Genomic DNA, 13,866 nt, shown 5'->3' with positions numbered 1-13,866 from the left:
GGGGGTTAAAGTTGGTCGCTGTGGGGTGTTAGAAACAAAAAGGCACTGAAAACTGCCTTTACATTGCGGTCTATGGGAACTGTGTGTTCCCTGCAAATATATATGTATGTGCTTATATACAAATATATTTATGTGGTAATATGTGTTTATATACATATTAACATAAATATATATGTATATCAGCATAGACGTAAATATTTATATTTGCTGCCCATCACTGCACTACTTACCCCCTGTGCTGTGCTAGTTCTCATGCCGTGTCTCATGCGTGTGCTGGTATTACAAAGTGGAGCACAAATATTGCTTTCGAGGAAGCGATATTTTGCCCTCCACTTATAATCTAGCCCATAATCGTTACCTCCTAAAAACATAAAAAAATGCTATTCACCTCTTTTATCTTGCAATTTCTTATTTAAAAAATAAAATGGACATGATAAATGGCAGTATCAGGGATTTTATCAAACGTTAAAGGAGCCATACATTGACTGATCCCTTTAAATAGTGTTAAGTGGTTCTAATGTGTGCAATTAACCCCTTGTGATCCAGAAACAGAGATATATTTGTATAACCATAGAGCAAGAGGGCATCGGTATAGTGAGCAGATATGTTTGTTGGGTTATTTATTTGGCTAATTTTTATTAGCCTTTTATTTGCTTATTATTAATTTCTAAACTTGAATTGATTGAGCAGGTAGCATTTGTATCTGTTTGAATATGAGTAATGTAAGCACATTTTCACAATGCACAAAATCAGTGTTACATGCAAAAACTTTAAGGGGCACCTGGCAATAAGTAGAAAAGTATTGTATGGGGTTTATAAATTCTGTGCAATTCAATAAGTGGAAAAATGGCCCTGAAAATGTGTTTATGATTATTGAGAATTCAGATTGTGATGAGAACAAACAGGACTAGCGCATGTTAAGCGTAGGACCATTTCTCACAAAACTGAGAATGAAAAAAGTGTTTGTGATAAACAATGAAAAGGATTGAAACCGCATCGGCATAGAAAACTGCACATCTGCAGCTGTTAACATGCAAATAAATATAAAATGATTGTGATCACCTCAACTCTGTACTGGCAATGCAATAGGATTAATAGGTTTAGTTAGTGGTTGCGATGGGGGGGGGTGGTAGCGGTTTAGGGGCTAATAGGTTTATTTAGTGGTTGCGATGTGGGGGAATGGTGGTTTAGGGGTTAATAGCTTTATTTAGAGGTTGCGATGTGGGGGGGGTGGCGGTTTAGGGGTTAATAGCTTTATTTAGTGGTTGCAATGTGGGGGAATGGTGGTTTAGGTTTTAATAGCTTTATTTAATGGTTGCAATGTGGGGGAATGGCGGTTTAGGGGTTAATAGCTTTATTTAATGGTTGCGATGTGGGGGGATGGCGGTTTAGGGGTTATTAGAATAGGGGCTTATGGAAGGGTGTAAGGTTTTTGGGTCACCTTTTTTTCTCCATAGATTTCAATAGGGAATGAAAAAAATGCAATGCCGATTTTGCAACCGCAGGTTTTTTCTCCATTGATCTCTATTGGGGAATACGTGCACACGCACATTTTTTTTCTCCATAGACTTCAATGGAGAATGCGAAAATGCAATGGCAATTTCGCAATCGCAGGTGTTAGTTTTTTTCAACATTTTGCCACTGATTTGCCGCATGTCTTGAAATCCGGGCCACAGTTATGTGCAGTAAGAAATTACTCAAGCACATTAAAACATGTTCTTATTACATGTCTATGTTCATTTTATTTTTTATATGTTTTTAATAAATTGTAATCTTTTTTATCTGTATAGGATCTATCCAGGCTCAATAAAATAAGTAATATTCCTCAATATCTCTCTATGTCAGGTGCGAAAATTCAGAAGCCTATGAGGTTCAAGATGGAGAATTTAGCTCAGGGATTTTTGTGAAGTATCTTAAGAAGCACATACTCAAAGAAAAGAAGGTGACTCACATGCTTGAGGAGGTACTAGAAGGTATGATATAAGGCAGAGGTTGTTATGAGAACATTATATGTTTTTTAATTAGAAAAAATATACATAACCACAACAAGAGAAAAACTTTTAATTAGCTTTCAAATACAAAAATCAAAATTTCTTCTTATTGAAAAAATAAATATAAAATAAAAGGTACTTTACCAAGGCAACATTAAAAAAAGATTTCAGCAGCAGAAAAATATAAATTATGATATATATTCTAACCCTACAACTTAACAATCTACCCCCATACAATATCATCCAGATGTAACCAAAATCTAATCTTTCACAAACCTCACTAAACCTTCATGTGAGGGGTATTGTAAATGTGCTATTTGCAGTCTTTAAGATATAGGGACTCCTTTAGAGCCTCTGCCCCCATGTGATAACTTTCAGGCTGGCATGACTCCACCTCGCCAATTTGGCTTTCATCTTTCTTATTTTAAAAAAAAAAATACTTTGAATTTTTTACATAGAGATGTTCAGGTGATATTTTCTAGTCAGCTTTTTACAGCTATGCTGCATCACTTTCAAGTGTTTCAACATTTGGGTATCATGGCCCTTTAAAGGGATAGAAAGGTCAGAACTGAAATGTGCATAAGTACATTACAATTTTAAATAAAAGCATTTTTGCGCTATACTTCCATTAGCAAAAATGCTTCTAGTAAAAGTTGCCAATAAGGATGGCAATGTATTAAATCATGAAAACGAAATTAGTGAGGCCCTATATTAGTGAGTAGACCAATCTTGACATGACATGACTAAGAGCCCAATATAGGGCTTGAAACGTTGTTCTTTTTCCCCATGATGTGGAAGCAATTAAGAAGTTTTATTATTATTTTTGACAAGAGGCTGGATTCCATGGTTTTTCATTGTGTATACTGGGATTGGCAGTCCCTAATGAATCCTTGCTCCAGGTGGATGGGTGCTGTCTCCACTGATAGTATTTGAAACATCTCTTATTAGTTGGCTTACTGTGGCATAATCTCTCTGTACTCGATGATCGAATATGACCAAGGCTTACTAGCTATTGAATATTTCCAGGATGATAAATTATAGCATAGAATTATAGGGATTTATATTAAGACCCTCTAGATTTTTGTTGGAACACAAGTTTTTCATGTTTGATGTCAGGTTCTACCTCCAGAGACATAGGAGACTATAAGGGCAAAAAATAAAATGATTTACAACTGTATAATTAACATCAGAATACTAAGTTTTCATGCAATGTAAGCTTTAGGCTACCCTAAATATGTTATAAAGTAGTATTTGGTAAATGTCTATGATTAAAGGGATACTAAACCCAATTTTTTTCTTTCATGATTCAGATAGAGCATGCAATTTTAAGCAACTTTCTAATTTACTCCTATGAACAATTTTTATATCTTTATTTGAAAAAAAAGTAATCTAAGCTAAGGAGCTACACAATTTTTGGTTCAGAACTCTTGACAGTATTTAGCCACCAATCAGCAAGCACAACCCAGGTTGTGAACCAAAAATGGGCTGGCTTCTAAACTTACATCCTTGCTTTTCAAAAAAAGATAGCAAGAGAATGAAGAACATTGATAATAGGGGTAAATTAGAAAGTTGCTTAAAATTGCATGCACTATCTGAATCATGAAAGATAAAATTTGGGTTCAGTGTCCCTTTAAGGCTGACCGAGCTGAAACATGTTAGAAGCCTGTTTATACAGTGTTTATACAGTGTATATAAATAACTGTCAGCTAGATTACGAGTTTTGCGTTATGGATGAAAAAGCCTCATAACGCTGCTTTTTCACTACCGCTGGTATTACGAGTCTTGCAGGTACAGCTGTACCGCACACTTTTTTGGCCGTCACGCCATGTAACTACCGCAGCCTTCCTTTTTCAATGGGACTTCCATATAGCCGGTATTACGAGTTTGCCTGTCCGGCCAAAAAGTGAGCGGTACAACCTATAACTACAAGATCCGTACCGTAAACTGAAAGTCAGTAGTTATGGCTTTTATGTTACAAATCTGTAACATAAAACTCATAACTAAAGTGCTAAAAAGTACACTAACACCCATAAACTACCTATTAACCCCTAAACCGAGGCCCTCCTGCATCGCAAACACTAAAATAAAATAACTAACCCCTAATCTGCCGCTGCCGACATCGCCGCCACTATAATAAACATATTAACTCCATAAACCGCCGCACTCCCGCATCGCAAACACTAGTTAAATATTATTAACCCCTAATCTGCTGTCCCTAACATCGCTACAACCTTCATTACTGTTATTAATCCCTAATCTGCTGCCCCCAAAATAGCCGCCACTATACTAAAGTTATTAACCCCTAAACCTAACCCTAAATCTAACCTAACATCCACTAACTTTAATATAATTAAAATAAATCGAAATAAAAATTACTATTAATACCTAAATAATTCCAATTTAAAACTAAATACTTACCTATAAAATAAACCCTAAGATAGCTACAATATAACTAATAGTTACATTGTATCTATCTTAGGTTTTATTTCACAGGCAAGTTTGTATTTATTTTAACTAGGTCGACTAGTTACTAAATAGTTATTAACTATTTACTAGCTACCTAGCTAAAATAAATACAAATTTACCTGTAAAATAAAACCTAACCTGAGTTACACTAACACCTAACCTTACACTACAATTAAATAAATTACATTAATTAAATATAATTAACTAAATTACAAAATACCACCAAACAAACAATTACACAAAATAAAAAAAGAAATTATCAAATATTTAACTAATTACATCTAATCTAATAGCCCTATCAAAATAAAAAGCCCCCCCAAAATAAAAAAAAACCCTAGCCTAAATTAAAAGGGCTTTTTGCGGGGGCATTGGCCCAAAGAAATCAAAAGGGCATTTAGTTCTTTTTCAGCCCAAACCCTAAGCTAAAAATAAAACCCACCCAATAAACCCTTAAAAAAAACCTAACACTAACCCCCGAAGATCCACTTACAGTTTTTGAAGACCGGACATCCATCCTCAATGAAGCCGAGAGAAGTCTTCATCCAAGCGGCAAGAAGTAGTCCTCCAGGCGGGCAGAAGTCTTCATCCAGACGGCATCTTCTATCTTCATCCTTCTGACACGGAGCGGCTCCATCTTCAAGACATCCGGTGCGGAGCATCCTCTTCTTTTGACGGGCTACTGAAGAATAAAGGTTCCTTTAAGTGACGTCATCCAAGATGGTGTCCCTTGAATTCCGATTGGCTGATAGAATTCTATCAGCCAATCGGAATTAAAGATGAAAAAATCCTATTGGCTTATCCAATCAGCTAATAGGATTGAGCTCGCATTTTATTGGCTGATTGGAACAGCCAATAGGATTTTTTCACATTTAATTCCGATTGGCTGATAGAATTCTATCAGCCAATCGTAATTCAAGGGACGCCATCTTGGATGACGTCCCTTAAAGGAATCTTCATTCTTCAGTAGCCGTCGTCAGAAGAGGATGCTCTGTGCCGGATGTCTTGAAGATGGAGCCGCTCCACGTCGGAAGGATGAAGATAGAAGATGCCGTCTGGATGAAGACTTCTCCCGGCTTCGTTGAGTATGGATGTCCGGTCTTCAAAAACTGTAAGTGGATCTTCGGGGGTTAGTGTTAATTTTTTTTAAGGGTTTATTGGTTGGGTTTTATTATTAGCTCAGGGTTTGGGCTGAAAAAGAGCTAAATGCCCTTTTAAGGGCAATGCCCATCTAAATGCCTTTTTCAAGGCAATGGGGAGCTTAGTTTTTTAGGGCTATTAGACTAGGTGTAATTAGTTTAAATAATTGATAATTTCGTTTTTATTTTGTGTAATTTAGTGTTTGTTTTTTGTAATTTAGTTAATTGTATTTAATTAATGTAATTTATTTAATTGTAGTGTAAGGTTAGGTATTAGTGTAACTCAGGTTAGGTTTTATTTTACAGGTAAATCTGTATTTATTTTAGCTAAGTAGTTATTAAATAGTTAATAACTATTTACTAACTAGTCTACTTAGTTAAAATAAATACAAACTTGCCTGTGAAATAAAAATAAAACCTAAGATAGATACAATGTAACTATTAGTTATATTGTAGATATCTTAGGTTTATTTTATAGGCAAGTGTTTAGTTTTAAATAGGAATTATTTAGGTATTAATTGTAATTTTTATTTAGATTTATTTTAATTATGTTCAAGTTAGTGGGTGTTAGGGTTAGACTTAGGGGTTAATAACTTTAGTATAGTGGTGGCGACGTTGGGGGTGGAAGATTAGGGGTTAATAAGTGTAGGTAGGAAGCCTCGACATTGGGGGCGACAGATAATTATAGGTTAATAAATGTAGGTAGGTGGCGGCGATGTTAGGGGCGGCAGATTAGGGGTTAATAAGTGTACTGTAGGTGGCGGCAATGTAGGGGGCGGCAGATTAGAGGTTAATAAGTAATGTAGGTGTCTGCGATGTCGGGGGCGGCAGATTAGGGGTGTTTAGACTCTGGGTTTATATTAGGGTGTTAGGTGTAAACATAACTTTTTTTCCCCATAGGAATCAATGGGGCTGCGTTATGGAGCTTTACGCTCCTTTATCGCAGGTGTTAGCTTTTTTTTAGCCGGCTCTCCCCATTGATGTCTATGGGGAAATCGTGCACAAGCACGTAAAACCAGCTCAAAGCAGCGCTGGTATTTGGGTACGGTATGGAGCTCAATGGAGCTCAATGCTGCAATATTGCCTGCTAACACCGGGTTTATGAAACTTGCAAGTTAGTACCAAGCCACTCATAACGCAAAACTCGTAATCTAGCCGTGTGTTAGTAAATTACTGTTTAGGTACATAAGAAGTTAGACATTTATATTTTTGACACAGTTTGTCTTGTCTCCTAGACATCGGGAGAGACCCTCTGGTAACAGGCAAACAGGTTATGGAGATACGACATTCTTTGAATGAGCCTCGGTCTCTCACTGACCCAATCTGTACATCAGGATCTGACTGTCTCAGAAGGATTAACTGGGAGCAAAAAAATGGTGAGGATTCTGCATAAACAGAGAGAGTAAAATAAATTTGATCCAGTGTTTTGCCTGGGGATAGATATAGATTAATATGTAGAAGGATAACTAAAGAATATATAGCAGAGTCTTTAAATTAATTGCATTAAAGGGAGGGAATTGATGTTTTGATATCTATTAGTAATAGTACAATAAAGAAAAAGTGTTAATGATAGTAAAGTATTAGACACAGATGACATCCTTGAAATTATAATTCAATCAGTGATACTAAAAATCTAGTGGACTTGCATGTAAAATGCATATATGTTGCACCATTTCTCACTCCTGATGTGAATGTCCATCATATGCGAAACAATGAGGAAGTTCTGCTATTTTCAGACACTATCAAGATGACATCATCACTGCTATTTTGGATACCATGTCTGGGCAACAAGAAATGCTAGGAATGTCAAAGGTGACAGTGAGATTATTTACTCACAGGAAGTGAAAGACCTCTCCCAGTCATCTTCCATACAGAATAAATTAACAAAAATCAAACTACTGATTCAATTAGCGGTTAATAAAGCAACAGACAAGGAAAGTGATTTGATAATATTGTTTCAGGTGTTTTACAGGTGGCAAATTAGATGGAAAACCCAGGAAGATGCTTGATGGTTTAGGAACAGTTATTGTCAGCAGAGAGTGCCAAGTACTTATGTCCCTTTATGGATTACTATCCAGACATCACTTAGAATAAAGTATACATTTCTGGCGGAAGTATCTTCATGAGAAAATAAATAGAATTTTTCAAGAGACAGAATAAAAAAAAAAAAAAAAAAGAAGAAAATTAAATTAAATCAAAGAAAGTTCATAAAGGAGAGAACTTTTTATGTAAAATAAACACTTATATAAAGTATGCATGTTTTATTAGTATTAAACAGGATTCTCACATTATTATTTTTTTACTCTAGGGGCGCGATCCGATATAGATCGTAGTTTGCGGCGCAAGCGAGGGAACCCGCGTCGCCCGCAGTTTCAGCTCGCAACTCGAGCTATCCCATATACTGCGTCGTCAGATGCTAACGTGCCGTAAGTCGGATAAACCAGCGATGTCCAGAAATCGGCGCAATTTCAAATTTCTGGCGTCGCCAGTGACTTACGGCACGTTAGAAACTGCCGGCACCTACAAAACCTGACTAAAGTCTAAATCACCCGCACTGTCTAACACCCCTCCCTAACATAGCCCGACACGTCTAACCCTCTATCCGCTATCCCCTCTCACTATCCTAACAATAAAATATGTATTAACCCCTAAACCGCCACTCCCAAACCCCGCCGCAACCTAATAAAGTTATTAACCCCTAAACCACCGCCAGCTATATTAAATCTATAACCCCCTAAAGTGAGCCCCTAACACCGCCGCCATCTACCTTACCTACCCCCTAAAGTGAGCCCCTACCCCGCCGCTATCTATTTTAAAATGATTAACCCCTAATCTAATCCCCCTACACCGCCGCCAGCTATATTAACTATATTAACCCTAATTATATTAGGGTTAATATAGTTAATATAATTATTATATTATATATATTAACTATATTAACCCTAATTAGATTAGGGTTAATATAGTTAATATCGTTATTATAATATATATATATATATATATATATATATATATATATATATATATATATATATATATATATATATATATGTATATATATATATATATATATAAAAAGTATAACAACCCTATCTAACTCTAACATCCCTAACTAAACTCTTATTAAAATAAATCTAATATTAATATTATTAATTAAAATATTCCTATTTAAATCTAAATACTTACCTATAAAATAAACCCTAAGATAGCTACAATATAACTGAATCAGCCAATCAGATTCAAGTTCAATCCGATTGGCTGATTGGTTCAGCCAATCGGATTGAACTTGAATCTGATTGGCTGATTCAATCAGCCAATCAGATTTTTCTACCTTAATTCCGATTGGCTGATAGAATCCTATCAGCCAATCGGAATTCAACGGACGCCATCTTGGATGACGTCATTTAAAGGAACCTCATTCGTCGGGAAGTCGTCGTGCCGGAAGGATGCTCCGCGGCGGAGGAGCGAAGACAGAAGATTGAAGATGCAGATTTGCTTGAAGACATCGCCGATGGAAGAAGACTCTCTGCCGCTTGCTTCAAGACATCGCCCGGATGGAAGAAGACTTCACTGCCGCTTGCTGGAACACATCGCCTGGATCGGATGAGGAGTTCGGCCCGGCTGGGTGAATACAAGGTAGGGAGATCTTCAGGGGGGTAGTGTTAGGTTTATTTAAGGGGGGTTTGGGTTAGATTAGGGGTATGTGGGTGGTGGGTTGTAATGTTGGGGGGTGGTATTGTGCTTTTTTTTGCAGGCAAAAGAGCAGTTTTCTTTGGGGCATGCCCCCACAAAAGACCCTTTTAAGGGCTGGTAAGGTAAAAGAGCTTTGAACTTTTTTTAATTTAGAATAGGGTAGGGATTTTTTTTATTTTGGGGGGCTTTATTATTTTATTAGGGGGCTTAGAATAGGTGTAATTAGCTTAAAAATCTTGTAATCTTTTTTTTATTTTTTGTAATTTAGTTTAGTTTATTTAATTGTATTTTTAGATAGATATTTGTAGTTTATTTAATTTATTGATAGTGTAGGTGTATTTGTAACTTAGGTTAGGATTTATTTTACAGGTAATTGGGTAATTATTTTAACTAGGTAGCTATTAAATAGGTAATAACTATTTAATAGCTATTATACCTAGTTAAAATAATTAACAATTTACCTGTAAAATAAATATAAACCCTAACATAGCTACAATGTAATTATTAATTACATTGTAGCTATCTTAGAGTTTATTTTATAGGTAAGTATTTAGATTTAAATAGGAATATTTTAGTTTATAATATGAATTAGATTTATTTAATAAGAATTTAGTTAGGGGTGTTAGGGTTAGATAGAGTTAATATAGTTTATATAAATACTATAGTAACTATATTAACTATATTAACCCTAATATAATTAGGGTTAATATAGTTTATATATATAATGTAATAACTATATTAACTATAATATACTTAAGGTTAATATAGATAATATAGCTGGCGGCGGGGTAGGTAGATTAAATTAGGGGTTAATAATTTTAATATAGATGGCGGCGGTGTAAGGGGTTCACATTAGGGGATAGATCAGTTAGATGGTGGCGGTTTTAGGGGTTCACATTAGGGGATAGATCAGTTAGATGGTGGCGGTTTTAGGGGCTCACAGTAGGGGGTTAGTTTATGTAGATGGCGGCGGTTTAGAGGTTAAATACTTTATTTGGGATTGCGGCGGGGGATCGCGGTTGACAGGGAGATAGACATTGCGCATGCGTTAGGTGTTAGGTTTTATTTAGCAGATCGCGGTTGACAGGGAGATAGACATTGCGCATGCGTTAGGTGTTAGGTTTATTTAGCAGCCAGTTTAGGGAGTTACGGGGCTCCAATAGTCAGCGTAAGGCTTCTTACGGCTGCTTTTTGTGGCGAGGTGAAAATGGAGTAAGATTTCTCCATTTTCGCCACGTAAGTCCTTACGCTGTATATTGGATACCAAACTGCGCGGGTTTGGTATACCTGCCTATGGCCCAAAAAACTATGGGCGACGGCAGAAATATATGCGCGTAACTTCTAGGTTACGCCGTATATAGGATACCAAACCCGCGCAAATATTGGCGTCGCCAGCTTTTGCGGGCGACGATTTTTATCGGATCGACCCCTAGATGTATAGCAACTAAAGTCATTTATTTAAAAATCAGTATCAACAGTTTGCAGATGGCATATAGCAGATTACTGAGTAATCTGTAAAATCATGTTTAACCCCTTAGTGACCGGACCACTTTTCAATTTTCTTACTGTTAAGGACCAGGGCTATTTTTACATTTCTGTGGTGTTTGTGTTTAGCTGTAATTTTCCTCTTACTCATTTACTGTACACGCATCTTATATACCTTTTTTTCTCGCCATTAAATGGACTTTCTAAAGATACCATTATTTTCATCATATCTTATAATTTACTATAAAAAACAAATATATAAAATATGATGAAAAAATTGAAAAAAACAAAAACACACACACTTTTTCTAACTTTGACCCCTAAAATCTGTTACACATCTACAACCACCAAACTACACCCATGCTAAATAGTTTCTAAATTTTGTCCTGAGTTTAGAAATACCCAATGTTTACATGTTCTTTACTTTTTTTGCAAGTTATAGGGCAATAAATACAAGTAGCACTTTGCTACTTCGCTTCAATCGATTAAAACCCCAGAGGACGTGCCAGGCACCTCCTTGGTCATTAACTGACACTTATTTGAAGGACGTGCCTGGCACGTCCTTGGTTGTTAAGGGGTTAATCCCCAAGCAGAAATGTAAGACATACAAACTTGGCATATGTATCAAGCTACCCCAAGGCTTATAACGTAGCAGTGCTTTAGTGGTATTTCTGCATAACAGAAAACAAATAGAAAACTATAAATCACAGGATATGTGCTCTTATATCAAGGGTAAAAATAAAATAATATCCAATTATATTTAATATAACCCAAAGGATCTTGACTCATAAAATATTAGAAGTCAGATGAAAAAAACAAACAACCTCATCCACGTGGTGCACATACAGTCACTTATTACATACACAATACAATGAGTATAATTACATAGGATAACATTATAGACTCCCTAAAATCAAGGGAACAGAAAATCCATGCAGGAAAGAAAAAAAATACCAAGGTACTCACATAAACATTATTTTACTATAGAATTATAGCTTCTAATGTCATATTTTAATATGTATTTCAAATTTTACATATTCTTGAAGATTTCTTTTCTCCAGGACCTCCTTAAAATGAATGTTCTTGTGTTTTTCAGAGATGCCCAAACAGGCGATTCAATTCTCATGTGGTGTTGAAGTGGAACTGAGATTTCAAAAGGTTTTCTCCAACCTGACGCACACATTTGCACGTCTGACATCTGTTCCGTCACATCTCACTGATATCAGAGTCATTCTGTGCAAATCTTCCGTAAGTCTCCAGTGTCCTTTTTTCTTTATTCCCGGCTTTCTTTTCATGCTGTACTTATTGTATAAAAAACATACTAGACCTATTTTAAATACTGTATATTTATATTTGTATATTTGTGTGTCAGAGACAGTATCAGAACTTTTGCGCCTGTGGACTTAAGTTGTGCAGTGATGGCAGCAAGTATAAATACATATATACATATATACAGTCCAGACAGGACAGCACAATCTTACCCCTTCAGTTAGAACTGCCAAGGTGCACTGCTATAAAGTGCATAGAATATCCAAAGAAGGAGCAGGCACTCACTGGACTTTATAAAACATCCTTTTATTCCCAATGTTAAACAGACATAACGTTTCGGCACATAACCTGTGCCTTTGTCAAATGTCACCTTAGTGAATGTAACCTAGCACCTAAACCACCTAACACAAATTAAAACTGGCATTCCTTATATACATCGAAAAAACAAACAAATTTACTGCCAAACCTTCAGATACGTGTTCAGAGTAGTCTGTGACATCAGCACGTAAAGACGTAATACACGTCACGGCGTAATTAACGCAGTACCCATAACAACAAACCAAAACAAATGTGGAAGGCTGCGGCAGCATAATCCATGTCATGTCCGCTTTCACTACTGCGCATGCGCAACCAAACCCTAAACGCAAGGGAACTCAGTGGTTGTCATAGCTACTGCTATATACAAATAGCGCACAGTGTGAGCGGACTGACATATGAAAATGTATTTTGAATCAATGTGGCAATCGAGTTGTAGACTTAAACATATTACCCCTTTAGGAAAGAAAGCACATTTAGTGAAGATTGAATAAACAATAACGCCTTTCAACCCGATAGCCACAAGGAATACAAAAACCATTACTATATAAAACACACATGAGATTTACATATACACAATAAGCGAGAAATAAGATCACTGGCTTCATAGGGCTACTGATCAGAGAGAAGCAATAATTATTACTATTAAGCTAAAGTAAGACACATTTCAAGATATTCACATATACACAGGTATCACTCGAGCCTACAGGGAGTATGATAGAGACCCAAATCAACAGCGAGACCCCGCATCTTCATAACGATATATAGAAAAGTATGGAGAGTTCACTATGTAAGAGAATAGTGTCAAATCAATAGAAGGGGCTAAAGTCCCTGTGTGTTTAGACCTTTAGGTGCCAATGTGTCAAGGCGAAAGATCCACCTGCTTTCCCGTTGTAGAAGTCTTTTGGCACGATTTCCTCCCCTCGTTGGAAGGGGTTCTTGATCAATAAGCATACTGCGTATACTTGAAACAGAATGCTTATATTCAATGCAATGCCGGGCTACCGGCTGATCCGACTCACCCTGCTTCAGGGCCTCCCGTATGGCACACCTTTGGTTGGCCATACGTTCACGAAAGGTGGTAACCGTCTTGCCCACGTAAACCTTAGAGCATGGACAAATCAAGATGTATATGATGTAAGTGCTGGTACATGTCAGACGTTGATGGATTTTGAACCTGTAGTTATTGTGTGGATGCTGGAAGGTATCCCCCCTCAACATACCATTACAGGTAACACAGCTTGCACATGGGCAACATCCCTTCGTTGTGGATTTCAGCCAAGTGTCCTTACTGTAGTGTGTGATTGGATCTGCCTTAACAAGAATGTCTCTCAAATTCCTCGCTCTGCGATAAGCCATCCTAGGCGCCGCCATCTTTTGAAATGGCAAGGAAGAGTCACTTTCCACCACGGGCCAATGTTTTCTTACAGCTCCAGTAAGATTTTCACACATAGGGACATATATATACACACACACATACCTATATGCTTATATTCATATATATTTATGTG

The 13,866-nt window shown here is 36.6% G+C and overlaps 1 protein-coding gene across 3 annotated transcripts in view; it reads left to right on the top strand.

The window, feature by feature from the left end:
* LOC128663107 (mucosa-associated lymphoid tissue lymphoma translocation protein 1 homolog) overlaps positions 1–13,866 on the top strand; it is a 167,587-nt gene that overhangs the window by 124,146 nt on the left and 29,575 nt on the right. For all 3 annotated transcript variants that reach the window (XM_053717266.1, XM_053717268.1, XM_053717267.1), the window contains exons 12-14: positions 1,846–1,973; positions 6,829–6,969; positions 11,868–12,019. In XM_053717266.1, coding sequence (XP_053573241.1) covers positions 1,846–1,973; positions 6,829–6,969; positions 11,868–12,019 — 421 coding nt within the window. The remainder of the gene's footprint in view (positions 1–1,845; positions 1,974–6,828; positions 6,970–11,867; positions 12,020–13,866) is intronic.

Source organism: Bombina bombina, chromosome 6 (assembly GCF_027579735.1).
Source record: "Bombina bombina isolate aBomBom1 chromosome 6, aBomBom1.pri, whole genome shotgun sequence".
NCBI lineage: Eukaryota > Metazoa > Chordata > Amphibia > Anura > Bombinatoridae > Bombina > Bombina bombina.
The sequence above is the reverse complement of the archived record's forward strand: the minus strand, read 5'-3'. Positions and strand labels throughout refer to the sequence as shown.